This window comes from Zootermopsis nevadensis, unplaced genomic scaffold, assembly GCF_977971745.1.
Source record: "Zootermopsis nevadensis isolate Lab colony 2312 unplaced genomic scaffold, Znev_1.0 Znev_ptg000061l, whole genome shotgun sequence".
Taxonomy (NCBI): domain Eukaryota; kingdom Metazoa; phylum Arthropoda; class Insecta; order Blattodea; family Termopsidae; genus Zootermopsis; species Zootermopsis nevadensis.
This window is the reverse complement of record NW_028259192.1, coordinates 2042274-2067523: the sequence shown is the minus strand read 5'-3', so window position 1 is coordinate 2067523 and position 25250 is coordinate 2042274. Positions and strand designations below refer to the sequence as shown.

At 42.0% G+C, this 25250-nt stretch overlaps 1 protein-coding gene and 1 long non-coding RNA gene across 2 annotated transcripts in view; one reads left to right on the top strand and one right to left on the bottom strand.

Annotated features, from left to right (window-relative positions):
• Window positions 1–6350, top strand: part of LOC110830283 (uncharacterized) — a 73847-nt gene extending 67497 nt beyond the window's left edge. Inside the window, exons 4-6 of the mRNA XM_087340773.1 lie at window positions 2760–2926; window positions 3631–3809; window positions 5633–6350. Coding sequence (XP_087196899.1) covers window positions 2760–2926; window positions 3631–3809; window positions 5633–5891 — 605 coding nt within the window. The 3' untranslated portion in view covers window positions 5892–6350. The remainder of the gene's footprint in view (window positions 1–2759; window positions 2927–3630; window positions 3810–5632) is intronic.
• The window catches only part of LOC110830285 (uncharacterized), a 122374-nt gene that overhangs the window by 70851 nt on the left and 26273 nt on the right, over window positions 1–25250 (bottom strand). Inside the window, exon 2 of the long non-coding RNA XR_015532680.1 lies at window positions 3573–3824. This is a non-coding gene — a long non-coding RNA (uncharacterized LOC110830285). The remainder of the gene's footprint in view (window positions 1–3572; window positions 3825–25250) is intronic.

The following is a 25250-nucleotide window of genomic DNA, read 5'->3' as shown; positions in this document are numbered from 1 at the left end:
CAAAACTAAGAATTTTTGAAAATTTTCAACTTTTAATTTTTTTCCGAATTTTCCGAAAATTTTTGGTTTTGTGCGCATTTCAGAAGGTTTGCAGCGTTTTTTGATTTTTAAGAAAAAATTGAAAATTTTTCCTTCTAAATTTGACCTTTCCCATCCTTATCAGGACTAGACTCCCAAGTCTTGAGAAGTTCTTGTACCAAGTCCTGAGAAGTCACTCGTCCCAAGTCTTGAGAAGTCACTCGTCCCAAGTCTTGAGAAGTTCTTGTCCCAAGTCTTGAGAAGTCACTTGTCCCAAGTCTTGAGAAGTTCTTGTCCCAAGTCTTGAGAAGTCACTTGTCCCAAGTGTTGAGAAGTCACTCTTCCCATATCTTGAGAAGTCACTCGTCCCAAGTCTTGAGAAGTTTTTGTCCCAAGTCTTGAGAAGTCACTTGTCCCAAGTCTTGAGAAGTCACTTGTCCCAAGTCTTGAGAAGTCAATTGTCCCAAGTCTTGAGAAGTCACTCGTCCCAAGTCTTGAGTAGTTCTTGTCCCAAGTCTTGAGAAGTTCTTGTCCCAAGTCTTGAGAAGTTTTTGTCCCAAGTCTTGAGAAGTCACTCGTCCCAAGTCTTGAGAAGTCACTTGTCCCAAGTCTTGAGAAGTCACTTGTCCCAAGTCTTGAGAAGTTCTTGTACCAAGTCTTGTCTGCTTGTTTAGGGCTGTGTCTCACCCGTCTTAGCTGAATTCAATTTTTTTCCGAAAATTCTTAGTTTTCTTCGCGTTTCACGCCATTTGCAGTCGTTTTTAATTTTTTTAAAATTTCGAAAAATTTTGAAAATTCTCAAAGGGGTACCCCTTTGAAAAATTTCAATTTTTTCGAAAAATTTCGAAAAATCGAAAAACGTGGCAAATCGTCGAAAAAGCGCACAAAACTAAGAATTTTTGAAAATTTTCAACTTTTAATTTTTTTCCGAATTTTCCGAAAATTTTTGGTTTTGTGGGCATTTCAGAAGGTTTGCAGCGTTTTTTGATTTATCGAAAAAATTGAAAATTTTTCCTTCTAAATTTGACCTGTCCCATCCTTATCAGGACTAGACTCCCAAGTCTTGATAAGTTCTTGTCCCAAGTCCTGAAAAGTCACTCGTTCCAAGTCTTGAGAAGTCACTCGTCCCAAGTCTTGAGAAGTTCTTGTCCCAAGTCTTGAGAAGTCACTTGTCCCAAGTCTTGTGAAGTTCTTGTCCCAAGTCTTGAGAAGTCACTCGTCCCAAGTCTCGAGAAGTCACTCGTCTATATTTATATGAATATTTTTGAAAAAAATTTGAAAGTGAAATTTTTCAAAAAAATTTGGTTTTGTGCGCTTTTTTGACAATTTCCAGCATTTCTTTATTTTTACGAAATTATTGAAAATTTTCAAAGGTTTTTCAAACTCTCCACAAGAGGTGCATGCCAGCCTCGGCGAATGCCACATCCTGTCTCTGACGGACTCGGCCTCTGTCACCCGGTTGGTGCCTGCTTCGGTGTCTATAACAACCGACTTCTGCAGGACTGCGTGTTTCCGTCAATGTCTCTGGTTAGATTCGGTAAGGGAGAATTTTGAAAAAATTTCGAATCTGTAAACATTTCGAGAAATAAAAAAATCCTGGAAATTGTCTAAAAGACACATAAAACCAAAAAAATTCAAAACAGGGAAAAAAATTGAAATTTTTCAGAATTGTTTATTTTGTAAGCTTTTTGGGCATTTTCCAGCATTTTTAATGTTTTGAGGAATTTTGAAGTGTTTTGATAGTTTTCCGCACCTGATCTCTGCCGGATACGGTCTCTGCCTTACCCATCCTCTGCCATCCCGGTATCTATAGGTAACGGTCTGTGCCGTACCCTGTCTCTAACGGACCCTGTCTCTGCCTGAAATTTTTCAAAACTTTTTGTTTTTGAACAATTTCCAGCATTTTTTTATTTTTCGAAAACAATTTCAAAATTTTCACCCGGTGTTCGTGGGACTCGATTTCTGAGGGAACCGGTCTGTCCCTGTCCCGATGTCTGCCGGCCGACTCCGGATGTCTGGTGGAACGGTCCTAAAAATCGATTTTCTTTAATTTTAAAAAAAATTCAGAAATTTAAAAAAGGTAAATTTCATAAAAACGTAATAAAACTTATTAAAAATTATTGTAAAGTTGGTATTTTTTTAAAAAATGGTTCTCTGCGCTTTTTGAACAATTTCCAACATTTTCTGATTTTTCGAAAATGTTTAAATATTTGAAAATTGTTTTCAAAATTCGCAACCGTTCTCTCCCTGCACAGGTCTCTGCCTTCCTCGGCATCTGCCGTACCCGGTCTATGCCGGTCTGGATGTCCGAAAAATTTTCAGAATTTTGAAAATGTTTCAGCAATTTAAAAAGGTCGTAAATATTATAATAAAACGTATTAAACGATGAATTTTCGAAAATTATTCTTAAAGTTTAAATTTTTTTAAAATGTTTTGGTTTTGTGCGCCTTTTGAACAATTTCCAACATTTTCTGATTTTTCGAAAATGTTTATAAATTTCCAATATTTTCTTTTTCAAAATTCTCACTCGGTTTCTGCCGGACCCTGTCTCCCCCTGCCCCAGTCTCTTCCGGACTTGGGCTCTGTTTTGTTAATTACATAGCAGAATTCTACTGTTCTCGAAGCACAATTTTTGCGCTGCTCTCTTCTTGTTTAAAATCTAACTATGGAATTATGGGTCTATAATATATTGAACGTCCTAATTTTTAGTATCCCGGTATTTATTTTTCATTACTGCTCAGGTTTAGCTTCGCCATGCGGCGCGTGCAACAGCGGCTCAGAGAAGACTGGAGTGGAGTTCGAGGCGTTGGCCCAGAACTGCAGTAGAAAACTTGCAATCAGAATGTCACACAATCCTCGTCTCTCCAAGATCGACGTGGATGCTTTCAAAGACGTTGGGATTTGCTCGGTAAGACTAATGCCGAGTTCCCGCGGTCGCTTCAACCCTGAGGAACGATTTCCCCTTCACCCACTGATCAGGAGGATATGTGGACCCCATAATCTGTCTGGACGGGATGAATTCCTGCCTCGACAGTGAACGGCAAACTATTGGCACATTCTGAACATTCGGCTGGCAAACTAAGATTCAGGGTCAAGGTTGCTGCCTTCTGGGTTGTATTGCCGTGTAGTCTGGTAGATGTTTCAGAGGTCCTTGCTGCCACCGTTATCGTCCTGATGATAGACGCAGAAAGGACCTCTGAAACGTTAGTAAACTTCTAACATACTTCGCGGAACTACAACCCAGAAGACAGCCATGTTCCTACTTACTGTCGTGAGAACCTCAAATCCTGCTTAGACTGAGGATATATGAGAAAAAATGTTTTCAAGATAACATTTGGTCCTGAGCGACAGGAAAAACTCAAAACAGAGAGATTTATAACTTGTACTAGGGCAATCAGAAAATAATAATGGAATTGGTCTAACACCCAGAAAAATGAAAGAGGTTGGGGATAAATTATAAGGAGAGTATAAAAAGTGTTCTCGAAACCGCAGGGTTCGCAGAGAATTACGTAAAATGACGGGCTCTTTGAACCGATACTGAATATTTGACTGACCTTGGAATGCAGATTTTTGTCGGTCACGTTACTCGGACTCGGGTGGTTCTTGTTGCAGCTGGACTTGAGCTACAACGTGCTGTCGTCTCTGGATGAGAAGCTCACGCACTGGGAGTCGCTCGACGCGGCAGACCTACAGGGTAACCCCTGGGACTGTACCTGCCCCCTGCAGTGGGTCCTAGACAGGCTGGTGCCCCACCTTTACAGAACGAGGCAGGACCTCCTTTACGAGTTGAGGTTTGTGCGATCGCTCTGCAAAAATGAGAAATCAGACATCAACACATGCAGGGAAGAGTTCTTAATATTTTTGACGAAATGTTAGGTCAGCTATATTATTTAGTGTTCTGTCTGACGACAGGTCCATATGAACAGGATCCTTCCATCCTTTTCTCGGACTGGGACCTGTTCATATACGTTCTTGGCATATGATCCAGAAGTGGTTTGCCATTGCCTTCTTCTGTGTGTGAATGGAGTAATTGTTGGGATGCCACGGAGGAAAACTCCGTGTTGCCTAGACCGCGGCCTTGCCCAACACAAGTTATAAATTCGGGCACCGCCGGGAATCAAACCCGAGACCCCGCAGGATTACAAGGCCAGCGTTCTAACCGCTAGACCACCTCATCTTATTATTTATTTAGTGTTCTGTCTGAGGACAGGTCCATATGAACAGGATCCTTCCATCCTTTTCTCGGACTGGGACCTGTTCATATACGTTCTTGGCAGATGATCCAGAAGTGGTTTGCCATTGCCTTCTTCTGTGTGTGAATGGAGTAATTGTTGGGATGCCACGGAGGAAAACTCCGTGTTGCCTAGACCACGGCCTTGCCCAACACAAGTTATAAATTCGGGCAGCTACAGAAAAGTAATGGTGTAGTTTAGTAGTTGACAAACGTGTTTCTTATTTGAGAGATCCGAAGTCCCGACATCGAATCTTAGTCTCGCTATCCTGAGATGTTCCTCAAGGGGCCAACTCAGTCTATCCACACACCTGAGAAAGTAGAACCATGCGTCCAAATGCATTCATCACTGTTTCTCAACGGGGGTCCGCGAGTTGAGTAGATTCTATTCCTTCATTTTACTATGCTATGTTAAGTCTTTACTCTGTTGAATTAACTGGATGAGATCATTTTGGGGATATGGTACGCGGTATAAGAATGCTTCAGAAATACTGCAATATGTCATTGGATGTTGCATAACGCACTAAGCCCCGGATGAAGATCGGATAATTTAGCTGGAATAAATGACATCGAACTCTGTAATGCATTTAGACGTACCCGCAATCCATCCACCTGACAGAAATTGTTAGAGGCAAAGGGCAAGGATTTCTTCGGTTAGTCGCTGGATTTCCACCGCGGAGACTGGGACTGGCGCCCAGGCCAGTCCAATCAGAATTTGCTGTGGACAAAGTGGCAGTGGGACAGGTTTCTCTCAGAGTCCTCCGTCTTTAACCCCGACGTAATTTCACTGGTGTTTCATATGCAATGATATACAGGGCTATTCTAAATTATGTTCCCAATTTGAAAGACATGCTACTCACGTTTAATGAAATTCAGATGCACAAAATTGGTACCGATGGAAAGAGAAACTCTCCAAGTTTCTTTCGGTACATCACAGATGTTCAATGTGAGCCCCCTTGGTAACTGCGTGTGAAACTTGCACGGACCCGCTCAACTGTTTCCTCGCTTACTAACGGGCGGCCGATTCACTTTCTCTTACAGATGCAGCCCCGGAATACCACTTACGAATTGTATGCCCACTGGGTGGATCTGCCCGTCTTCGATGGCAGCCATTTTCTCCCATATCGCCCCTGGCGGCGAACAGTTTTTCTACGCAGCCACGAAGTATACCAACAATAAACTTGGAGAGTTTCTCTTTCCATCGGTACCAATTTTGTGCATCTGAATTTCATTAAACGTGTGTAACATGTGTTTAAAATCGGGAACATCATTTAGACTAGCCCTGTATAATATAAGGGACGGACATATACCCCCGTTAGAGGACGAGTCTTACAGAAGTCTCACCCCATAGCAACAATATCAAAGCAAGACGAAATGTTTCAGGTGCGACGTACCCATCCAATTTCGGAACAAACGGCTGGTTCACTTCTACAAGTGGAAGAAGGCGGCCTTTTGTAGCCAGACGGAGCAATTACGGGCTGTCCCTGAATCAGACAACGTAGAAGTGACTTTCGGCCTATCAGACGCCATGATCTACGTCACGGCAGGACTGACGACGCTCGTCGCCATTATGGTGGTAGCAGGCATTGTCCTGCAGAGACGTTTCGACAGCAGACGCAGAGCGCGGAACAGGAGGATGTGATGGACACCGAGTCCACGTGGCGCCATCTCCGTTCCATTAACAGACGTACTGACGTAACTCACTTGCGCCAGGTTTTCTTCGTGAGCTCCAAGTCTTTTTCAGATGTTTTAATAATTTCTTTCTCGAGTTGTCGACGCTTATTCAGACGTTGAAACAATTCGCTGGTACAAGCTTTAAAAATAAATTTATCAGATTTGGAAGTTTCATTCCAAATGACTGAATGAAACGTAGTTTTGTCGGTTTCCGTCGTGTCAGTACGGCAGGAATAAACAAGGTCACGGACACTGTCTCTATTTATTCTATCAGAAATTGATATACTCCGTTATCGGACAAAGCCGTGTAACTTGTGCAGAAATTTTCCAACGAAAAGTTCACCTCAATCTCTGATGACAGACGAATTCTCTTATTTTCTGTAAGTCTTTTAAATCCCTGATTAAATAACTTTCGACAAACACGGAATATTTCTGTTTATATCAAATCTAAAATTTCTTGACGATGGTGAAGAGTCAATTGAATAAAAATTTTCTTGGATATTATCCATCGTCTAGTAAATATAAAACGTAAAACGACGTTTCGGAGATGGGACTCTAGCTCTATCTAGTGGGCCCAACTGAGTAGGAACCTGAAGACGGAGATAGAGTCCCATCTCCGAAACGTCGTTTTTTACGTTTTATATTTACTAGACGATGGATAATATCCAAGGAAATTTTTATTCGACGGAGATAGGGATTAGCTCTATCTAGTGGGCCCAACTTTGTAGGAACCTGAAGACGGAGATAGAGTCCCATCTCCGAAACGTCGTTTTTTACGTTTTATATTTTACTAGACAATGGATAATATCCAAGGAAATTTTTATTCGACGGAGATAGGGATTAGCTCTATCTAGTGGGCCCAACTGAGTAGGAACCTGAAGACGGAGATAGAGTCCCATCTCCGAAACGTCGTTTTTTACGTTTTATATTTACTAGACGATGGATAATATCCAAGGAAATTTTTATTCGACGGAGATAGGGATTAGCTCTATCTAGTGGGCCCAACTGTGTAGGAACCTGAAGACGGAGATAGAGTCCCATCTCCGAAACGTCGTTTTTTACGTTTTATATTTACTAGACGATGGATAATATCAAAGAAAAATTTTATTCAACGTCTGTTTATCACCAAGACAAAATCCAACATCTAGATCCTATCCTAAATTATCTTATCCACCCTGAATATTTAGTATTTTCCCACATCACGATTTTCCGAGTTACATTTTATTTTATTTTCCTACATCAAAAATGCTCTGTGTGTGTTAGTAGTTGGCAGATATAGGCTATTGTACTCAACGACATAAAGGCAGATAAGATTAATTCCTAAATTGCTCTGCACATGCCAAACACAACTATAGGTCATCCGACAACAAGGACACACATTTACGATGTTCTTAACGCTCCGTAGAAACACACGAAATTTGGTTTCGGAACCAGCGCAGGTGAGATGATAATATTAAAGTGAATCTTGAGGAAACTGGTTGGTAGAATGTGGATTGTATCTGGCTTATGATAGGAACCTGTGATGGATTCCTATAAATGCGGTGATGAAACTCCTGTTTCTACAAAAGGAGTAATTAATTGCTTGATTAACGAGCGACCATCGGCTTCTCAACAAAAGTTCTGCTTCATGAAGCTAATTAGTTCCTATGTTTCGTTCCTTCTTTGTAGTAGTTCATTAATTATTCTTCCCCTTTGACCGAGCCTTCTTTTTCAGATAAACTGGACAGCATGAAACACAATTATACGAAAGGGGAATAACAAATATTTTTAAGTTTCGATTTGTTAGGGATAATGTTACATTGATTTTCGCTCTATATTCATGGGGCGTGATAAATTTCCGATAAAGAGAGGTCTGGATTCCGTTTACTAATACTGCATATTTCTCCCTCACAATGAATATACCCCCGTGGACAGTCAGATCAAGATATAGAATGCCCAAAAAACATGTATACACATTGAATAATCCACTGTTCCCGCCGTTCGTCATCTGTATGCAGACGAGAACATGTGATATGTAAAGACCACAGTACCATCGTGACAACAGTTCCGGGCCCATGGATGGAACGCGGAGGTTCTGTTGAGTACCCCCCACGATCGCCAGATTCAACCCCGAGTGACTTTTTCTTGTGGGTTTCTTGAAGGACAAAACCAGCGACGCTTCAAAGGCGCCGAGCACGAAATATTGAAAGGTCTTGCCCTTCAATTTTGGTGGCCGCCTGTCAGTCGAGGCAAAAGACGGTCATTTTGAACACTATTCACGCTGATTCACGATGTAAAGGTTCGGTTTATTAAAATGTCTTCATTTCATTCATCGAATGTGAAGGAAGTTCGGTCTTGGATACTTCCATCCAATTAAGAAGTTCCCACTGTCACCTCTTCGGAGTTGTTAACCCTTTGAAGCCGAAGATCGTCTGAATATTATTTACGAATTCAGTCCGTACCGCGAAGAAAACACTACACCTCACCATTACGAAAATCAGCTGGTTAACCCTTTGAAGCCGAAGCTCGTCTTCATAATATTTACGAATCCAGACCGTACCACGAAGAAAACACTTCACTTAACCAATAGAAGTCGAATCAGGCGGTACCACATAAGATTTAACAAAGAACATCCCGGTCAAAGCCTTAAAGACAGGAACTCAGAAAATAGTTCGTCAGATTAGTCTTCATAGACATGAGCATCTGTAGATTTTCATGAGAATCCACATATTTCCGTGAAATAACATAAAACTCTTTTAGTCCCATGGCGATAAAATTCCTTTCTAAAGCCAGCCTAAAACTGGTACTTACTTCCTTGCCTTGACCTTTCGTGAAATTTTATACAGATTGAAAGCCAAGCGAAATCGGAGCACTCAGTTCTATCCAACCTGTAATACTGTCTCGAGTCCCTTACATTCGCTCAGAAAAGCAAAGCGCATGGGACAAATTCGATGATGCACATCTAGAAATGAAAGCAACTTGAATAAGCTCGTATCTCCCTTCCTTCTTCAGGCAAACTCTGCCACGTTCTGGCCACGAATATGAAAAAAAAAAAACAGAGACTAAGAAACTGCTTTTGTAACTAACCACCAGGTCTGTGATAATGTAGTCGAATTTAAGACCCATCCCCAACGTGTTCCTGATTCTAATATCGACCCCGAGCTTGCGTTTCTGAATTACGTGTTTAAGATTTTCCCCAGACCATCCAGGCACAAGCTTGGACAGTGCCTCGAAGTAGGCCACGACATTTTCCTTTCCCATCCTTGCAAATTCACCATTCATAATCATCGTAGCCTTACATCTGAAGACGAAATGTTTTGTATTTAAATATCAGACGATGGCGACTGCCCAAGTATCCACCAACTGTCAGGGTCATGAGGTTATATAATAATAATTAGTGTTCTGTCTGAGGACAGGTCCATATGAACAGGATCCTTCCATCCTTTTCTCGGACTGGGACCTGTTCATATACGTTCTTGGCAGATGATCCAGAAGTGGTTTGCCATTGCCTTCTTCTGTGTGTGAATGGAGTAATTGTTGGGATGCCACGGAGGAAAACTCCGTGTTGCCTAGACCACGGCCTTGCCCAACACAAGTTATAAATTCGGGCACCGCCGGGAATCGAACCCGAGACCCCAGGATTACAAGGCCAGCGTTCTAACCGCTAGACCACCGTGGCGGTGTCATGAGGTTACACTGACATAAAGGCCTGAAACAAAAATAATTCCATCCGGCACAAGGAATGCATAAAGTTCACCATGATTAATGTGTACTAAACCTTATCACTCACATTCAATTTTGCATCACAGACTTTCTCTAACAAAGACGAGGGAAAATGTTGTTACCTCCTCTGAATTTGTCTCATTCTAGTGAAATTCGCCGAATTAAAATCTTTTTTTGGGTTAAATTTGTCTGCAAGTACTTCCAAAATTAAAATTATCGCGATTCCACCCACCTTCGACAAGAAATACGACATTCCAATGGCATTAATTTCAATGTGCTTATAAATGTAAGAGGAGATTCTGTTAAAATCTGGAAGTCTGTCACGTGACACTTGTCCTTTCATCCCCCCCCCCCCCCCGTCCACGTCCAGTCGCCTGTCCCACTTGGCGTTTAGCCAAAGTTGTTTGTTTAACGTCGTTTCACACAAAGCAAGCTTCTTTTATGAAACCGCGGAAGATAATAACGATGGTGATTGACTGTAGTTGATCCACTGATATTGTATTCTCAGTAAAACAGATTTGCTCTTCTAATGTGGAATGCTCGTAATTTTGTGATAGCACTGCTCCCTGTGGATATTATTTTGAACTAACAGAAATCTTTAAATCATAACGGTAAAACAATTAATTTTACAGAACATCATTACTCAGTGATGAAAAATAAAGCAACACACAGTATGTATTGTCTAGAACAGTGGTATTCTACCTTTTTTGTTCGCGTACCCCCCAGATATAATTTCTCTTCAAATTTGTACCCCCAAAGTTGTTGGTGTATAATTCAAGTTATACATAGTATATAATCTACATCTAAAATAAATTAAATAAATTGCATTACTCATTATTCAGTGCTTATCATAAAATAATATATATTTATTTTAAATTTCACGTACCCCCTAAGATGTCTTCGCGTACCCCCAGATATAATTTCTCTTCAACTTTGTACCCCCAAAGTTGTTGGTGTATAATTCAAGTTATACATAGTATATAATCTGCATCTAAAATAAATTAAATAAATTGCATTACTCATTATTCAGTGCTTATCATAAAATAATATATTTTTTTTTTAAATTTCACGTACCCCTGGGGGTACGCGTACCCCAGGTTGAATACCACTGGTCTAGAAGGCAAATAACAATTCTAACTAATTACTTCTTTCTCGTCCCACATTTTATACCCCCAATGGACCGTCACAAGAACATATTTTGGTTTAAAACGTGTAATTTAGAAGAGTTACAGAAGGTGGAATCGAGTCCGAGAACATAAACAACGCTAAGACGTATAAATTCCAACACTTGTTACGATTACAAAGAATCAATAAAGGTCTGAGTTTCGACCTCATTTTCGTCAATCAACTTCTATAACTTACATCCCTTTTGATGATTCTCCTTCAATGAAGAACATGATAGCAGACCTCATACGAGACCAAATTCTTTATCCACCAGCTGCTACCGAGGTAGACATCCCACTTTCGTTGTGTCCCTTTCTTGGGTGTGTGAAACAAACCCTCGAAAGAGGTTCAGAAGAAAGGCCGGAGTTAAACGCAAGTCCTTTTCATGTTTCACGAGGGGACGTCAGCTTTTGTGACAAGCCATCATTCCATGCGAGAGCCATCTACCGTCTATCACAAGCTCATGACGTCATCATGCAACAATTAACCTCTATCTCTTGAAAGCGCGCCCCTAGAAGCGACTACTTTAAAACAATAGCTCGGATCTCGTATTTCTTTTGTTTCTCTTAGCGTGATGAAGATGACACCCAGTGGAAGGCACTCCAATTAACTCGATAGTTTTCTTTAGTCTAACAAGACAAAGCTTGTTAAAAGGGAGACTTAATGGAGACTTTAGTGTTTTCTAACTTCTGATTCGTTGTTATCTCTGATGTCAAATAGGAAATGACGTCTATTGGTCATTATTATGAGGGTACTGTAGAAGCATCCAACATTTCAAAAAATCTACTTTATTTCATTTAGAGGCTGCTTTCCGCAAACTTTATTTAAACGTCCAGTTTCTGACAACGGAATTGTAATTAGCTGAAGAGAGTACGTAAGTTCAGAATTTTTAGAGACAGTTACATTATTATCAACTTACTCCGTCCTGGACGAGAAATGATCAACCTAATTACTTATTCTCTAGGCAAATGGCGAGACAGTACCTTAAACTAGGTCACGACCACTTCCTTTCACATCCTTTCGCATTTATTATTCACTAATAGTTATATAATTCCATGACATAACACGTCAGCTACTGATAGTGCCAATATATAAATAACTAAATAAATACCTACGTCATTTATGCACGAATGCACAGAAAAGGAGGTCAGAAAGGGAACCAAATTTGGTGTGTTACTACCATACATAGATTTACTTTGCGTAAATTCGTGGAATATACGTACCTCCTGTAAAAAGTTAACAGCAGCATAACCCACAAACAGTGTCGCAATGTATTCAGTACTGCCATCACGTGAAATGGCGTTATCTGAACAATACCAAAACTCTGCAGATGATCTAACCCCACCACGTCATCACATACGCTGTTTCTACACGTCGTGTTGACATCCGCCTCCCCCTCCCGCGGCGGGAGCGCGAAGCTGAAGACTCAACCCTCCACGTGACAAGCTATCATGGAAACGCACCACCAACTTCACGTCAGCAAACATCTAAATGCAATTGCCGAAAGAAATAATGATTCCAGTAAAGGTTTAAGACCAGTGCATCATGGGAATAAAACCAAAACTGACTGAACGAGCGAATCCACCAGACTCACCAAAAACAGTAGACTGAACGAGCGAATCCACCAGACTCACCAAAAAGTAGACTAAAACAGCGAATCCACCAGACTCACCAAAAACGGTATACTGAAACAGCGAATCTACCAGACTCACCAAAATGTAGACTGAAACAGCGAATCCACCAGACTCACCAAAAACGGTAGACTGGACGAGCGAATCCACCAGACTCACCAAAAACGGTAGACTGGACGAGCGAATCCACCAGACTCACCAAAAACGGTAGACTGGACGAGCGAATCCACCAGACTCACCAAAAACGGTAGACTGGACGAACGAATCCACCAGACTCACCAAAAACGGTAGACTGGACGAACGAATCCACCAGGCTCACCAAAAACGGTAGACTGGACGAGCGAATCCACCAGACTCACCAAAAAGTAGACTGAAACAGCGAATCCACCAGACTCACCAAAAACGGTAGACTGGACGAGCGAATCCACCAGACTCACCAAAAACGGTAGACTGGACGAGCGAATCCACCAGACTCACCAAAAACGGTAGACTGGACGAGCGAATCCACCAGACTCACCAAAAACGGTAGACTGGACGAGCGAATCCACCAGACTCACCAAAAACAGTAGACTGAACGAGCGAATCCACCAGACTCACCAAAAAGTAGACTGAAACAGCGAATCCACCAGACTCACCAAAAACGGTATACTGAAACAGCGAATCTACCAGACTCACCAAAATGTAGACTGAAACAGCGAATCCACCAGACTCACCAAAAACGGTAGACTGGACGAGCGAATCCACCAGACTCACCAAAAACGGTAGACTGGACGAGCGAATCCACCAGACTCACCAAAAACGGTAGACTGGACGAGCGAATCCACCAGACTCACCAAAAACGGTAGACTGGACGAACGAATCCACCAGACTCACCAAAAACGGTAGACTGGACGAACGAATCCACCAGACTCACCAAAAACGGTAGACTGGACGAGCGAATCCACCAGACTCACCAAAAACGGTAGACTGAACGAGCGAATCCACCAGACTCACCAAAAACGGTAGACTGAACGAGCGAATCCACCAGACTCACCAAAAACGGTAGACTGAACGAGCGAATCCACCAGACTCACCAAAAACAGTAGACTGAACGAGCGAATCCACCAGACTCACCAAAAACGGTAGACTGGACGAGCGAATCCACCAGACTCACCAAAAACAGTAGACTGGACGAACGAATCCACCAGACTCACCAAAAACGGTAGACTGGACGAGCGAATCCACCAGACTCACCAAAAACAGTAGACTGGACGAACGAATCCACCAGACTCACCAAAAACGGTAGACTGGACGAACGAATCCACCAGACTCACCAAAAACGGTAGACTGGATGACATTGAAGATAACATTACATTACTTTACTTTACTTTACTCTACTCTACACTACTCTACTCTACACTACACTACTCTACACTACTCTACTCTATTCTACTCTACACTACTCTACTCTATTCTACTCTACACTACTCTACACTACTCTACTCTACACTACTCTACACTACTCTACACTACTCTACACTACTCTACACTACTCTAATCTACTCTACACTACTCTTCACTACTCTACTCTACTCTACTCTACTCTACACTACTCTACTCTACTCTACTCTACTCTACTCTACTCTACTTTACATTACATTACATTACATTACAGAGACGTAAATATAATTTAAATACGTCAAATTCTCCGGAACCGTGGTTCCACTGTAACTTTTTAATCCAATTAATTATTTACGCCTGCAGGTTAAGGAATTCGGAGTGTACAGGAGATTATTTAACACATTACTAACAGCATAAAATGCTAACAGAAATATTGTGATCGTAGCAAGGATTTGTACATCCCTGCCCTGACCTCTGTATTTCAGTTAATGTTTCAAACAGCTATCCACGAAACAGTGAGGGTGGGGGTTGGACGAGGGGGGGGGGCCATGTCGCGTAACGACGCTTCCAAATGTCAGTTTGAGCGGGCGATTAGTGGAGGCGGAATGGACCCGTTGACCCGAGAATAACGTCACAGTATTCACCCACCTCCACCCTCCACTGGGAGTTTGAACATTCCCCTAGCTAATCATTAACGTTCTTAAATCGCTAAGCAGGATTACAACCTCGCCACCGCCCACCTCAGTTTGCCTCAACTACCAACTTATAGGTTAATTAGCTGTCGAACGTTCAGCGTGAGCCTGTCCAGTTGGAAAGTCCCAAGGCACCACAAAAACTTGAATCTGCTGTGACTAAAATGAGACAGGATTTTTGTAACAAAACTGCCTCAATTTGGCAGCGAACTCAGGATGAGCCCACCACGGTGGTCTAGCGGTTAGAACGCTGGCCTTGTAATCCTGGGGGTCTCGGGTTCGATTCCCGGCGGTGCCCGAATTTATAACTTGTGTTGGGCAAGGCCGTGGTCTAGGCAACACGGAGTTTTCCTCCGTGGCATCCCAACAATTACTCCATTCACACACAGAAGAAGGCAATGGCAAACCACTTCTGGATCATCTGCCAAGAACGTATATGAACAGGTCCCAGTCCGAGAAAAGGATGGAAGGATCCTGTTCATATGGACCTGTCGTCAGACAGAACACTAAATAATAATAAGATGAGGTGGTCTAGCGGTTAGAACGCTGGCCTTGTAATCCTGGGGTCTCGGGTTAGATTCCCGGCGGTGCCCGAATTTATAACTTGTGTTGGGCAAGGCCGTGGTCTAGGCAACACGGAGTTTTCCTCCGTGGCATCCCAACAATTACTGCATTCACACACAGAAGAAGGCAATGGCAAACCACTTCTGGATCATCTGCCAAGAACGTATATGAACAGGTCCCAGTCCGAGAAAAGGATGGAAGGATCCTGTTCATATGGACCTGTCGTCAGACAGAACACTAAATAATAATAAGATGAGGTGGTCTAGCGGTTAGAACGCTGGCCTTGTAATCCTGGGGTCTCGGGTTAGATTCCCGGCGGTGCCCGAATTTATAACTTGTGTTGGGCAAGGCCGTGGTCTAGGCAACACGGAGTTTTCCTCCGTGGCATCCCAACAATTACTGCATTCACACACAGAAGAAGGCAATGGCAAACCACTTCTGGATCATCTGCCAAGAACGTATATGAACAGGTCCCAGTCCGAGAAAAGGATGGAAGGATCCTGTTCATATGGACCTGTCGTCAGACAGAACACTAAATAATAATAATAACTCAAGATGAGATGACGGAGCTCCAGAAAACAGCACAATGAGGTTCTTGATACTTTGAACTCTTCGTCATATTATTAGGGTGATATCATCAGTAGGTATGAAATCGGTTTTGCGTGTAGCATACACTGGTGAAACGATAAATGCGTACAAAATTTTGGCTGCAAAATCTGCTGGTAAAACACCACTCAGAAGACCTTTACGTACACAGGAGAATAATAATATTAAAACTGACCTTGAAATAGGATAGCAGCTTCTGATCTGGATTAATCTGGCTACAGTAAGTACCCTTCGTGGGCTCTTATGAACGGAAAAATAAAATTAGGTTTTTTTAAAAGCTAAGAATTTATTGACCTGTTTTCCGAGATGGAGTCTGTTATAAATTTAATTAAATATACATGCAAGGTGGCAGGAAGGCGGAGACAATGCTAAGAGTGAGCAGGTCACATTGGGCGAGAGCCTTCGTCCTCCGTCGGTCTGTGTATGCCACCCGCCACACAATTGCGAAAAGGTCACAGTAGCGTCATGGTTTTCGTTTTAGTGGCATTTTGAAACATCGGTTGATGAAGACGCGGTATAGTGGCGGATCTGAGCCACGTGCTCGGCACTCTTGGTTCTAGAAGACGGCCATCTTCGGAGTCAGCGTCGTGAGAACCTCGAATCCTGCGTAATCACGTACGCGCGTCGTTCTCATGCGTAACTTTTACCGAAGTGAATTGATCTGACTCACACTCCGGCAGTGTTTTGTTAACGTACAAGTTTGCCTTCCATAAAACCAGACGGATTTTTATTAAATTCGGTATTTTTGGGTCTAACACTGAACGTTTTAAGGTTTAATTTAATTTTGGTGTCAAACTACCTCACACGTACCAGCTGATTTAACAAACAATAACTCTGCATTTACTATTTAAAAAATTCGTGAAAACGTGGATTATTCTTTAATACGCATTAACGAGTTGATCTTTGTAATGATCAATTGTGGTGTTTTCTTTGCGGTACGGACTGAATTCCTTCGCCTTCACTGGATACAAAAACACTGTAATCTAATGTTTACGGTGTTAAATGTGTTTTTGTTTGACAGAATGAATCTGGTTCGACACGTACATCACAATAAACACACAGCAGGAATGCATTATGGGAACTTCCCTCGTCAAATGTCTGACGAGAGATACAAAACTCCCCTCCGCGAAGTCGATATGTGATGGCCTGAGATTCACTGACCACGTTCTTTTGAGGCACTAATAAACACAGTCACTTCGTCGGAGGATCTAGTCTCAATCCGCCACTGCAACCTCGCGGTCGGTTACCCTGCTAATAGAGTGCCATCAGATATACCACGACGTCATAATATGTCCAAAGGTTACGCTTTATTGTCGGGAAGAAGATACTGTTTAATTCGTAGACTGGGGCCGGCATTTATGAGATATGATGCGAACTCAGACCTCAGGCTGCCAGTAATCAAGGGAACGTCTCGATTTTGTGTGTTCTTTGCTCTCAGAGGCTACATGAATGCATAATGAGGGTAATCCTGTCCGTCCGTGCCAACGTACGACCACGAACGTCGCAAGACTACGTATCGTTTAGGTCTTGGGATTTACAAAAAAGACTGGCAGTAAGCTGGAAGATTGGGGGTTCGATCCCCGCCAGAATCAACATTCATGTACTCGCCATTGATTCCAGCTTAAGTACAAATATACGTTCTCACGCGTCGCCATTAAAAGCTACCAGACGAATTTATTATGATCCGTATTGGTCCAGTATAATTCATCCCTGCTTTAAATTAAGGTAGAATATATCTTTTTGAATTTTTCAGTTTGTTTCTAAAAAGTCTCTTCAAAGAGAGAGTGTGTTCATGATAAGATACATGTATGGGAGTCACAACACTAGATTCATTACCATCACGTTCACACGATACCGCCACTGGCCCCTGTTTTGAGCCAGTTGAATCCAATGCTCAAACTCGCCACATTTCTTCAACATCTGGTTACATTTGGATCTAGGTCTTAGGGGGTTTATGTTAAAATTTTGTATGCATGTCTCATCTGTGTCTTTACTACTGCAGATTCGATGCCTTGGTTTCATTGCCCTAATAATTTGAGTTCAAAGTGCAAAGCTCCTAATTCTCTTCATTATTTCGTTTATGCCAAAATATTATCGGCTGTCTGTAACCACACGCAAGATCATAAATAACTTTATTAATTTATTTATGTGTAAAATACAATACCTATGCTGATAAATATGTAATCAGCAACAGATATGGTATCTTCGATAAATCGATATCAATATTAATGAGTCAAACTGAATGACTGAAAGGTCATTCAATCCATGACATCTTTGATACAATCACTATTATGAATACGGTTCCAAAAATTTCTTTTTTAAAAACTATTTGCATACCTTTGAGTATTTAATGAAATGTAAAATATATTAAGATAATTTTACATGAGAATTTAAATAGCTGTGTTTTCCTCGAAAATATCCATAATTTCGATTAAAATCTCTCGCTTTTGACAACACAGTTCGAAAATAAAAGGACAACAGACACGTCTCTCGTAACAGCTGACAACGAACGATATTTATTCTGACGGTCATGTATGTGTTTGTACACTGCATTCTACACGATTAATTAATTCCTATTACAAAATTAACTTCAGCTAAAACTGGCAGATTACACTGCAGTCATCTGACTTTGTTTCCACAGAGGAATTTAACTTTCAGTGGACATAGAGATCGCTTGTTTTATAATCGACACTTCATTTAGCAAACGCAATCACATTGCAATACCGAAGTCCTGTAACCATGGCAACTGCTTCGCTACAGGTTCCACGTGCTACGCTGATGTTATTTTGAGTTTCACAGGGGATGCACTGAGAAGGGGGTATTCGCCGCTATTCTGTTCGCATAATAAGAGGGTTGCCACCCCGTGTGAGAGAATCCACCCCCATCCCTCGATCATGACGACACATATTCCTCTTCCCTCCACTTTATCTGATTTGCTCGTCCTGGGATAGATCAGATTACGATCTCCGGCGACGGATCTACAAGCCCTGCATACGGAAAGAGCAGTGGAAATGATCGCCTCAGAAAGATTTTATTCTGAAATTCAATTTGGGTTGAAAGACGGCTGATCGTAAGATATTTAAAATTGGGTTGCCGCAAATCTAGGTTTAAATACACGTAGTCCTAAAACCAATAAACAATTTAACAATATATTTTGGCTTGATCATCACCAGACCCAACTTTCAACGTAACTTATGATCATGTGACTTAAGTTACTTAACGACGACTTTCGAACTGAAATGGTGGGATCATCAGAAGGGAAAATGATCATCAAATATGTCTAGAAATTTTTACAGAGGCGGTCATGACATGTTCGAAGAAACTATCTTGGCATTCACATTGAGAAACTGAGAAAATCCACGAAAAATCTCGATTAAGTTATTCGATAATGCGACTAGATTATCGAACCTCCCGACAGAGACGCTGTGTGTTACTTGGTGGTCTCTCACGAATCACGGTTTCATCCTTAATTAACCATTCCCATTTACGATGATAAAGGTAACAGTGTTCAAGCCGTCTAAGGTACGAAGTATCTTCAACCATTCGATCACTGAGAACATGATATCGAATCCCGATGAGACATAAAGGCTCAGTATAGACAAGATCTACGTCATTCTTCAAGGCACGCATGTCGCATGTACGTTAGTCACACAGTCAACAACGAAAAAGGATTTGTCAAACCCAGAGGACGAGCTGAAAAATGCGTGATAATGATTTGAAGTCACTGACAATAACTCGTGTACAAAATTCGAATATACGCCGACCCTTTACAACTCAATGGTAACAATACGTACCATCTGCTTCAATAATAAAAGACGTTTCATTCTGGAAAAAAAAATGGGTTTCGTATGATTCTCTCTGGCCTTCTAATTCTGGGGTCTCGGGTTCGATTCCCGACGGTGCCCGAATTTACAACTTGTGTTGGGCAAGGCCGTGGTCTAGGCAACACGGAGTTTTCCTCCGTGGCATCCCAACAATTACTCCATTCACACACAGAAGAAGGCAATGGCAAACCACTTCTGGATCATCTGCCAAGAACGTATATGAACAGGTCCCAGTCCGAGAAAAGGATGGAAGGATCCGGTTCATATGGACCTGTCGTCAGACAGAACACTAAATAATAATAAGATGAGGTGGTCTAGCGGTCAGAACGCTGGCCTTGTAATCCTGGGGTCTCGGGATTCCCGGCGGTGCCCGAATTTATAACTTGTGTTGGGCAAGGCCGTGGTCTAGGCAAAACGGAGTTTTCCTCCGGGGCTTCCCCGGTTTCTCCGTGGCATCCCAACAATTACTCCATTCACACACAGAAGAAGGCAATGGCAAACCACTTCTGGATCATCTGCCAAGAACGTATATGAACAGGTCCCAGTCCGAGAAAAGGATGGAAGGATCCTGTTCATATGGACCTGTCCTCAGACAGAACACTAAATAAATAAAAATTTGTAATGGTGAAGTGTGGTGTTTTCTTTGCGGTACGGACTGAATTCTTATATATTATTCAGGCGAGTTGTGGCTTAAAAGGGGTTGAACAACTAATGCCGTTGTGTCAGGAAAGGTCTTTTTCCGGCCAGCTGTCATTCCCATTACATCACGCCCCATTTCTAACACTGCGCATGTGCCGAGTCTTGGGGGCCATAGAAATAAAGGGAACAGAGTTACGCTGTCGGGAACTGCCGAGGTTCGACTGCCATTGTGCGTCCCGTACACAAGTTTATTAATTCTGAAACACAATGAGAGGAAAAACGCACCAACGCACACACTGACTGCTCTTTGGATGTTCGTAACTGTTCGATTCAAGAAGGAAGTCTTGGAAAGAAGAAATTATGTGTGTACGTCTATATATTAAGTGTTACATTCCGTATGAGGATGCCAGCTTAAGCTAAAATTAACAGCCATACTATTTAGTGATGCATTTATCGATTAGAGTAGCCGTAAGCCTTGGGGTCCTGGGTTCTAACGCGATATGAGGTTCTAGTACGTCAACATCGATGTTCTACTGTCTGTGTTTAGGAAAGTAAAGTGTCGCCAAGCGGAGGACAAAAACTGAACTAGACTTCGCATGACGTCATTACCAAATATATCAATTTTAATTAATTAATGATATTCTGCATGTTTGCCAACGTAAGTTAAAAACAGTCCTCATATTAAAAAGCGTTTGTTACACACCAAAAATATGGAAATGGCAGTCATGCGCAAAGGTTCGTGTGTAATGATACAATCGTTATATTGGAGCTTCTATAGTATTAGTATTTTTTAAGAAGTCTGAGTTTTTAGCAACCACGCGTATAGTGGACGATGATCACGCCCTACGTCACATACGCGCAAAAACTCACCTTACCTGTTCCACCACGGGCCCTTCCATCTAAGGGGTCACGGACCAATTGTCGAAAAATCTTTCTAAAACCTGTCAAAAGAATTCTGCAGAAAGATCAAAGCTCAGGGTAGGTTATAGTGCCTTGTAGCTAGAAAACACTAGTGAGTCTACAAATTTCGAACTGCTTCTTACGCTCACATTTCTCCTTCTTATGGTTTTTCTTCATAGAAAATTTTGGATTCGTGGCATCAGTAGTTGATGCCACAAATCCAAAATTTTCTATGAACTAAATACTTCGCAGAAGAAATTTAGCTGTTTTTTCTAATTAGTTTAATCTTGCAAATATATTATATTATTTATTATATTATTTAGTGTTCTGTCTGACGACAGGTCCATATGAACAGGATCCTTCCATCCTTTTCTCGGACTGGGACCTGTTCATATACGTTCTTGGCAGATGATCCAGAAGTGGTTTGCCATTGCCTTCTTCTGTGTGTGAATGGAGTAATTGTTGGGATGCCACGGAGGAAAACTCCGTGTTGCCTAGACCACGGCCTTGCCCAACACAAGTTATAAATTCGGGCACCGCCGGGAATCGAACCCGAGACCCCAGGATTACAATGCCAGCGTTCTAACCGCTAGACCACCGTGACTCTATTATATTATTTACATGTTTATAATTTTTGTGGGTTTGAATAATCCTGTACTAAACGAATAAATAATTTAAATACGTTCTTTAAATCCACTGCAAGTCTTCACATCGTCTGCTACGAGCAGACAATTCTCCTTACAAAGATGGCTCTGTCTTCTGGGTTGTGACGCCGTGTAGTCTGGTAGAAATTTACCATAGTTTCAGAGGTCCTCGCTGCCTCCATCATCAGGGCGACGGGTTCATCGCCCTGTGACACTCACTACTCAGCGCCAGAATCCAAAAGACAAGTCATCTTCGTCCTAACGGCCACGTGAGGACCTCAAATCCTACTTTCTCCCTAGTATTATTCTAAAGCTCGGAATTTTTCCCGACATTCCTAACACAAAAAGCAAACTTCCTTAAACTTCGCATGTAGCATCATCTACAACAACGGGGGGGGGGGGGGGGGGGGGGTAAGAGAAACTTCCTTAACTACATCACACTCACCACACATCAACATTTCTTACATTTCTACCAGAATGTACTTTTCAATTTTGACCTATTTCATTGGAAATTTGGACACTAAGTTTGGGATAAATTTTTTCTAAAGTACATTCTGCAACATAAGCATCAGGATATTCCCGTTTTACTGACTTAGTATAAACAATATTTAAAAATAAACTTCCATCGGCTCTAAAATAAAAATCCGACAAAACACAAAATACATCGCGCAAAATATAAAGATCTAATTAATTTCAAGGCAGTTTATATATAATTTTAGTAACCGGAATCAATGTAATGCCAGCAGAGTATATGCCCCATCTATAAATAGTACGAGGTTATTATTACTGTGTGCCGTCTGTGGGACTTGGATCCACTTACTTTGCCAGCAGAGTGTGAGCCATATATGGGGAAGTCTGACAGTAAATTGACAATTTACCGCGCCATTATTCGGGTTATTGGTGGGGCGATGGAGGTGATAAGCTAGCAGGTTCATTAGGCGCCACTTCACAGCGCTCTGTCACGACGACGACGACGAGCGTCCCAAACACATGAAGAGCGCGCCGCGTGAGGCGAACAATGATGCAGCGGGGTTCAACACCACCGACTGCCCGCCACTCCACTTAGCCATGTTTCTTCTCTCCAGTAACAAGAAAGTTGTCTGCGTGTTCGTACCACGGGACGAAACATTCACACGCCCCGCCCGTGTTTAAGTACCCTCGAACGAACATGTAAAGTGACGGTCCTCTTCGTGGACAGAAAACTGGAAAAGTTTCGGAAAGACGCCTCTGGGCAGGTTAGTGTAGCGGTAGCTCCTATTCGAAAGGCGTGCTGTTCGAACAGAGGTCCGATTATCGCACTGGCTCAGTCAGTGTACTGAACAGGCTACGAGTTCGATTCCAGTCACTCTCCTATGCAAAAGGTACCGAGAGCCCTTTCCTAGGGTAAAGAGCGGACGGAGTTTGAAGCTAACAACGCACCTCCAGAATGAGATCAGCTGTTCCTTATTCTCCCACGCGTTTCCATGGCTACGTGCCAGGAACAATTTGCATCTAAACGTAGAACTTTCATTTTGCTGGGACAGTATTCCTGGTGTGAGAGAGTGCATTAGACATGTTTCCATCATTCAACAAAATAAATTTGCTTCACGTTAACAGTATAGTCTACACCGAAGGTGGAGAAGAGGAAGACAGATTCAAAGGCACATACCTTCCTTCGGTACATTCCGTGATCGTTGTCGCTTAATATCGCAGTTGTAATTTTAAGGTTAGGATCCGTCGGTAATTTAAGCCAGCATCGAAATATGTCGCTGTGACGTCACCTACGCATAAAGATGGCAGCTGTATGGGGAAAATTACCAACATATGAAGTTAAGTTTCAGACACTTTTTCAGTGGGAACGAACTGTAGTTGCGAGCTTTGAAGCTCAGTTCACGATGTTCAGCGTCTCTAAGCTTCAAAGCGCTACAGGAGTGCAGTATCACGTGTAACATTTCTAACAGCGTCTTTTTAGAGAATCTAACAGTCGCTCATGTAATCAAATATCACCTGCAATTTATAGAACCAAAAGAAACTTTGTCATATAAAAACAAGTCAGTCACCGATCCCTATTTTGAGACAGATAAATTAAGTCTAGATCCACGCCCTCAGCCTACTTCTTTAAGATCCACTTTAATATTATCCCCTCATCGACATCAGATAAATCCAATCTATACAATCAAAACTTATTTTCTAATGATTCGTTTTAATATTATCATCCCATCTACTTCACTACCTTCCGAGTTCCTTATCCCCTTGAGGCTTTAAAACCAAAATTTTGTATGCATTCATCAGCTCCCCCAGTGCCAAAAGTACAGCCTCCATCATCAGATCTACAGAAGTCCACGATATTACACGGCCCAATATCTCATCATTACACTAGCTGGGTTTTTTTTATTTTTAGTGTTCTGTCTGACGACAGGTCCATATGAACAGGATCCTTCCATCCTTTTCTCGGACTGGGACATGTTCATATACGTTCTTGGCAGATGATCCAGAAGTGGTTTGCCATTGCCTTCTTCTGTGTGTGAATGGAGTAATTGTTGGGATGCCACGGAGGAAAACTCCGTGTTGCCTAGACCACGGCCTTGCCCAACACAAGTTATAAATTCGGGCACCGCCGGGAATCGAACCCGAGACCCCCAGGATTACAAGGTCAGCGTTCTAACCGCTAGACCACCTCATCTTATTGTTATTTAGTGTTCTGTCTGACGACAGGTCCATATGAACAGGATCCTTCCATCCTTTTCTCGGACTGGGACCTGTTCATATACGTTCTTGGCAGATGATCCAGAAGTGGTTTGCCATTGCCTTCTTCTGTGTGTGAATGGGATGCCACGGAGGAAAACTCCGTGTTGCCTAGACTACGGCCTTGACCAACACAAGTTATAAATTCGGGCACCGCCGGGAATCGAACCCGAGACCCCAGGGCGTTCTAACCGCTAGACCACCGTGGCTGAATACTCGCTGGTATATGAACCTAAAAAGTACGAAATCGACAACTCATCTACATACACGGCAGGCGAAGTCCGTTTCCTCCACGTCCCTTATACACCCTTGTGTAAGTGTGTTTAGGCATGCATTAATTCAACTCCTAATCCGTTCTTTACAACTTTATGGCTAAATGTATTGAACAGAGTCACTCAGAATTTGGTACTCATTAAAGACAATCAAAATATCGACCGCATTTTGTGTAATTATGTTTACAAGGGCCATGACCATTTTACCCTACCCTGACACAGATTAATCTGGTTCTTACCTTAACACACTTTATCTGCAAGATCTTCTTCGTTATTAGACTTGTGTTCCCTTACGCGATTCTGTTCTACTAAGTGACATTTTCCCTTCTGATTTTCCGAATAAAATATTTTATTTGTTTATTTTACTTGTAAAAGACCCCGTCCATTTTAACCCAATTTATTCATCACACGAATGATTACGGAGTTTCTAATTATGCGACTCTTAAGGGTCAGAAAATACGACGCAGGGCCCATTTATGTAGCCTGTTTTCGAAATTTACAAAACATTAGGGCCTACTCATTTATTACGTCTGTACAAAACACGAATTATTTCTTACTTTCACATTAATGAAACTCGACGAGTTT